Source organism: Lycorma delicatula, chromosome 1 (genome assembly GCF_047948215.1).
Source record: "Lycorma delicatula isolate Av1 chromosome 1, ASM4794821v1, whole genome shotgun sequence".
In the NCBI taxonomy this organism is placed as follows: domain Eukaryota; kingdom Metazoa; phylum Arthropoda; class Insecta; order Hemiptera; family Fulgoridae; genus Lycorma; species Lycorma delicatula.
This window is the reverse complement of record NC_134455.1, coordinates 196,308,836-196,316,078: the sequence shown is the minus strand read 5'-3', so window position 1 is coordinate 196,316,078 and position 7,243 is coordinate 196,308,836. Positions and strand designations below refer to the sequence as shown.

The following is a 7,243-nucleotide window of genomic DNA, read 5'->3' as shown; positions in this document are numbered from 1 at the left end:
GTCATCTCACTTGTACTAGCAATTGGCAACACTGTACTAATCTGTTGCCTTGCGGTAATTCCTCGTGTTTTATTTTGTGCTTGAATTGTTCATGACGAATATTCAGCGACAATTAATTCTTTCATATAAAGAATAAGTTCAATATTGTCTAATAACATATGCAACATCAGTCGTCCAATTAACTTTTGACTTATTTAACCTCAATTCATGATTTTCTTTAAGTGCATGTTGTGATTTGTTAAATTATTGAACTCTGTTGAAAAATTTTGTGTTATTAATTTTATGTAACAATAACATAATCTTGTCGACACATATCATAAATGTTGTGTATATATCAATAAGTGGTATATGTGTAAGAACTTTTGTAATACACTGTTTATTATATTTTAAAACATACTACATGACTTCTTTATTTGTACCCTGTACAATACAAAATAACAAATTTATTCTTGCCAAAAAGATCTTTGGAATTTCTGTAAATTTTGGAGCCTTTGGATTTAAATACCTAAATAAGGGGGTGGTGAATTTGGCCTATGCCCGGGTGGCTGAAACTCACACTACGCCACTGAGTATACCTTATGATAAAGAATGATTACGACATAAGACATTCAGTACACTAGGAAAATAATGAAAGGATACGATAGATTTACAAAACAGTGAACAAAACAAAAGTCTAAAATATGTTCTATTACAGTTATTAGTAATGTTTATATAAAAATAAACAACTATACATTTTTAAAAATGACTGTTTAGTGATTTATAACAATCTGTTTATGAATTTATAAACAGATCTCTTGTAAGAGATTTTGAAATTGTTCTAGAACTGAGGCATCAACAGGTATAATTAGATGATCTGAATCTTTACGCCACTTTATAAGTTGGTGGTCAAGGAATTCAGTGAGCTGACTGCGCAAAGCTAAATCTGTACTTACCAAGAAATTATCACGACATCTCCAATACAAATCACTGAATCCAATACCTGAAATAATCATTTCATTAAAATTAAATTCACCCATTAAAGAATAAAAAGTAATACTAATTGTGGCATAATGACTAAGATAAGAAATATATTATTTTTGTAAATAACAATAGTTTTTCTAATAAATTTCGTTCACTGATATGCAAATTCCACAATGTACATCAAAACCATGCTGTCGGTAGAATTATATTTATTAGTTGGAGTATTTATACAATTGGAGAAAATACTTTTTACTCTCCAAAATGTGGACATCAAAATAAAAAATGATTGTTTATAAGTTGTTTTTAGCATTTAAAATATTTTAAACTTTGCACAGTGACAGTGTTGGACATGCACTGCAATGAATTAACAATTTTCAGACAAGTACTATAAAAGGCTGAAATTTGAACTAAATGAGCTGTGATATTAATTGGGAAATGCAATTAAGTAGCCTCTTTTGTTGATTTTTAAAAAAATATAAAAACAATTAAATTTTTTATAAAGAGGATATCATTTAGCATTTCCTGAATAACAAAGGATTTATAGAAATTGCAGTGCTAGAATTATGAGAATGAGAGCCAACGTATACAAGAAGGGGTCTATATAATAAGTCTACTACTGCTTGAATGTGGCCAATGTTACTGAACACATTTTAGACATACAGTAACATTTATTTTGTTCATAAATGTTGTATTTATCAATTTTAAAGTTTGCACAATGTTCAGGCTCATACTTTGCATCTAGATGACCTGGTTTAATAATTTTTAGTACTTTAGAAGATTATCGTAGCTTCTGTATGTAATGTTGGTGTGAATGCAGCTTGTGTACAATGTGTAGAAAACAACTGGTTTGGGTTCTGATGGGTCTAGTTCCCATACTCTCACTTTGCAAGCCCCTTAGCAACTAGATATGGACAAATTACTGAAAAAGGATAATTTTTTTTTGACCTTAAGAGAAAAAACTCAAAATTTTATAGATTTATCTAATTTCCAAACCAAAATCATACTTAAACAAATGGCCTTGAAAGATGACAGATGATTTAACAATCAGAATTTAGTGTGACTCAAATCTCCTATTCCATAAAATATTGCAACACCAATATGAAGTACAATAAGTACTGCAGGATCAATAAATATGGAATAATGACAAATTCTTAGCCTTCTTATGTATAATTTACAAATATAAAAGATTTCAGTAGAGTAAAATATATTAGATGTTATATTGCAGGGTTAATCATAGAAAATTATATAATTTTAAACAAGGAACAAGTAAGAAAAAGGCTTTTGGGAGGTTTAGGCTAATCATTAATTTAGAATATTTTCACTTTAAAAAAAAGTAAATTGACACCAAAGCCAATATATCTTAATTCATTACTCATTAATAATAGTAATCTTTGGCCAATGAAAATATAAGATTAAATAACTTTTTATCCTTATTCAAAAGGAATAATTTAACAAACAAATTAATTAGTCCCAACTCACCTGAATATTTTTTATTCTTTCTGTTGGCTAAAGAGTCTTCTAAAAGAATTTTAAAGATTTCTTTACCATTTTTAGTAAGTGACTGGAACACATTTTTTAGTGATGCTAAAGCAAGTGTTCCAGAACGCTGAATAAGTAGAGAGTTTTCAAAACTTGTTTCTTCAGTATATGTGTTATATGTTGTAACATCTTCCCAGATAAAATTAAAATCACTTAATTTTTTGTCATTCCATACTGAAAAGATTAAAAACAGATAGTAATTTAAATACTATTTAAGAAAAAAAAAAAAAAGTTTAACTCTTTAAAATGCTGTATTCTATACCAGTTAATTATCTACAAATCAGTAACATTACGATATTACTTCATTGCCACCTTCATGTTTATAAAAATATTTATAAACCTTAAGGCACATATTTATTGAAATTTTAATTAACTATTTCATAAATTCGAACAGGTATTCAACTGCCTTCTTAAGTGTTGATTATTTTTAGTAGAAATCACATTGTCAAGATTATATTTGAAATTTTATATTTTTTGCAAAAAAAAATAAGATATCAAAAAATAAAGTGTGTACATGTAAATATAAATTGTGATGTAGTTTAAAAATATCAGTTGTATTTAAAAAATGAAATTGTTTATTAAAATCACTGAACCCAAGAATGAATTAATGCTTGTAACCAATTTTTATTACTATACACTGGACACCACTTATTCATTTTTCTTCTTTATTCAATCACAAATCAATTACAATGAGAAAATAAAGCAATTATGTTTTCCATTGCCACTCTACAATAGTGATAAATTTATTTAAAACTTATTTGGTGATAATTACAAGAATATTTTTATTATCAAACAAGATTACATAATCTAGTCAATTATGAAATAAACAAAACTTTCAGTTTTTTTCACTTACTGTAAACTAACCTGTTTTGTTTCCTTATTGCACCAATAAAATTGTTTTTTTTTGTGAATTAAATCAATTACTTTTCAACAAACAATAGCTAATAAAATAATCTTTTTTTCTTACTGCACTATAAATGTAGGAAAGAATGTAATTTTTGGATGTTAAACACATTTTTTATACTGCATTATTTACAAATATATGTAAAAATAAAAAATAATTTTACATATATAACAAACAATGTTACAAAAAATGCAAATTACATTACGGTTGTAACATAGTTGTTGAAAAAGTACACTTTTTAATGAAACATCCTTAAAATAGAAATTTTATAAACATTCATTTTTTCCCAGCTCAACATTTTTAAACAGTAAGAGGAAATCAAGTAGTAAAAAGAGTAAATGAAGCAATAAATATGAGTATTCAAGTTTATTTTTTTTATTGCTAACATCAAAATCTGACCCACCAGGTTGGTCTCGAGGTAAAATTATCATAAAAAATCATCAGTTTAGTATCAAAGGTTTTGAGGTTTAAATTAAGTTAGTTTCATATGAATTTGATTACTTGACAATGGATACTGATATACTTTGGGGGTTGGGGTTCAACTAACCCCACATATCAGGAATGGTTGGCCTGATACTGTACAAGAATAAATGTCAGACGTATCATCCTCTTCTCATTGGGCCATGTTGTTGCTTAATGTTCACAAGTTGAACAGATTGCAACATTCACATTAGAAATAGAAAATAAATATCAAAATATAGTTTTATGTTTATTTAAGAACTTTGTAAAACCAGATATAATTTGTTATGTCTATTTCTAGTATTGATATGTCATTTAATGTCTGAAAACATGCCAACCATAGAGATATTTTATGTGTGCCTGGCCACACATGGCAAATCAGACAGTAAGGCAACAATTGCAATAATTTCACTGGAAAATCTTCTATCATCCAACCTGTCGTAGCTCCCAGTATTTATTTTGTTCTTCATCACCTTTAACAGTGCTTGCATCACAAAGTTTTGACAATAATGACAAATTGAAAAATGGTGTTACTGTGTGGTGTAAGTCACTAGGAGAGTTACTGTATGGTGTAAGTTACTAGCGGGATAATTTATTAACGAGAGAAAGTTCAAGTTGAAGGTAGCTATGTAGAAAAATAGTAAATGAATGTAGTTTTTCTTTCTGAAGCATAAGTAATAAAGTTTGTTTATATTTTTCAATTTTATTATTTCAAAATTGTCCTAACTTTAAAAACATGTCTCACGTATACTACTAAACATTTTAACTCTCCTTTTGCATAAAAAGACCTTCCAAATGTCTATAAAATTTATAAAACAAATTGGAATTTTGTAATTATGTTTTTACATTGTCTGGCATGTAATTCTTGATTATTTATTTTCTTTCAGAGTTCACTTTAGTTATTTCAGATGTAATTTTGTATATTTTGTTTACAATATAATATTATTTAGTGAAGAGTGCCAATAATATGAGAGAAAATGACTTTTGATAATAAAAATGAAATAATTAATAAAAAACAAAAACTGACTATTAACTGTACACATATACCTCGAATAATTATGAAAATGAACAAAAATCGTTAGTCTTAATGAAGTGGAGGTAATTAAACTCTCCAGCTCAATGTAAAATGTACATCCATTACAACATAAAATGTAAATGTAATATTAAATTTCACATTTCAAACTAACTTACTCTATCCTGAAAAAATGCCTGTAAGAAAATAAAGAAACTTTTTTCATATTTAGTAGTTTTTTGTTGTTTCCATAACATCACTGTTCAATATAGCAGTCATCTAGATATAATACAATGGTTTTTTAAAATATTTTTATAGAAACACTGTGCTCTTTAAATAGAAATTTAAATGATAATGTATGTGCATGTAAAGTTTGTACGTATCAGTTCATTAAAATTATTTTAATTAAATCTAATATTTGATTAGAGGTAGGGATATTGCACAGGTTCTAACTTATATAACGATAAAAGGTAGATATGCACAGGTTCTGACCTGTCATATGCCGTCATTAACAGCAATGCAATACCACATATACTGGCAACATACAGTACAGATGGCTGCCGCAATGCATTCCAGCTTCCTTTTACTTACTCAAGAATGATAAAATTTTCAAAAAAATCACAGCATATAAATAGTTTTTCTTTTTTATTGTTTAATGGAATACCATTATTAAAATTTGAAAAATAATGTTAATAATGATATTAGTAATGGTTAATGATTAATAATAGTTAAGCTAAAACAGGTATGCCAATTTAAGTAGTTCATCATGTTCAAAATCTGCCTGATCATTCATAAATGAGTTTATATTTCTGAATATTTTTCAAAATTTTCAAATGTATCAATATAATTAGTTTATAGTATTTCTTGATGTCTTTCAATAATTTTTATTATATGATCATATATATTGATGCGATCATTACTTTTGAAAAATATTTTATATATATATATATCACTTGAGACCTAACTAAATTTTTGACACTCGAAATTAAATTTGTAAATAAAAGTGAAAGTTATCTTTGCACAACAGAGCAGATAACATTTGATTTGAATGTTAATGAACAATAATGTAATTGCATGTAACGCATATGTGTATCAATTGAGTAAAATTTTAATTAAATTCACTATTTGATGGGAGATAGGGATATCACACAAGTTCTAAAATACAAGGGTGAATCAAATTTAAATGGTAATTTTGCTTTCTACGCAGCAAGCAGTAGGGAACTGGATGGTGGAGTGGGGGGTAAATGTTCAGTGTTAGAGAGGGGGAAACCAGCTTGGTTAGCTCCTCCTCTCTGTTTTGTCGTCAATACAGCCATGAGTGAGCAAGAGATTCCATCGTCTGTTACACAATGTGCAATCATAAAGTGTTTAACTAATGAAGGGAATAAACCCACGGGAATTTTAACTTGTTTAAAGGTACAGTTTGAGGACGCTACACTGTCCCAGAACAGAGTGTATACATGGGCCAGACAATTTAAGGGTGGGTGAGAAAGTGTAGAAAACAAAAGTCATGATCGACGCCCCAATGTCAAGTCTCACAGCAACATCCGTGCCGTTTGAGAGCTCACTGCCAGTCCACTGTTGAAGGATTGGCGTCGGGAGTGTTCAATCCATTATCACTGATCATCTCTGCTTTAGAAAAATTAGTGCTTAATGGATTCTGAAGTTGATAATCAAATATCAAAAAACTGGTCAAGTTGGAGATCTGAGACTTCTGAATTGATTTTGGCAAGAAGAGGATGATTTTTTGAGGTGGATTGTCACATGTGATGAGACATGGATCCATCATTACACTCTGATGTCAAAAATTGTGAGTAAGGAGTGGCGAAGAAAGAATGATCAAAAAAAAAAAAAAAAAATAAAAAAAAAAAAAAAAAAAAATAACCTGCCCAATGAAGGCCAAAACCTGTCATCAGCCAGAAAAGTTCTTACAATGATTTTTTTTTACTTAAGGGGAGTTTCGTCACAATCAATGAATGGTGAATGCGGCTTACTATTGTTGGCTGCTACAGTCAACATCAAACACCACCTACCGAAACAAAAGACAGGGTATGCTCATCAGAGCTACCCTGTCTTTTGATTTTCATGGACATCTTTCTCCATGACAATGCCAGGCCATACTCCAATTTTTACAAGGGATAAATTGGAAAAATGCGCTGGGAAACCCTTGACCATCCTCTCTACATTCCAGATATGTCCCCTTGTGACTATTTTTGGTATGTGCCCTTGAAAGAATCACTTGGAGGGGATGATTCGAAAATAATCAGGACATCGAGGAGTGCATGCACAATTGGTTGATAACTTGATCTCAAATTTTTTATGAACAAGTATTCAAGCTTCCAAAAGTTCATTGGGAAAAGTGTGTAGAT

At 29.0% G+C, this 7,243-nt stretch overlaps 1 protein-coding gene across 1 annotated transcript in view; it reads right to left on the bottom strand.

Annotated features, from left to right (window-relative positions):
- Positions 1-670: 670 nt before the first annotated feature.
- Orc2 (origin recognition complex subunit 2) overlaps positions 671-7,243 on the bottom strand; it is a 32,204-nt gene continuing 25,631 nt past the window's right edge. The window contains exons 8-9 of the mRNA XM_075369621.1: positions 2,440-2,673; positions 671-979 (exon numbers count right to left, since the gene is read on the bottom strand). Coding sequence (XP_075225736.1) covers positions 780-979; positions 2,440-2,673 — 434 coding nt within the window. The 3' untranslated portion in view covers positions 671-779. The remainder of the gene's footprint in view (positions 980-2,439; positions 2,674-7,243) is intronic.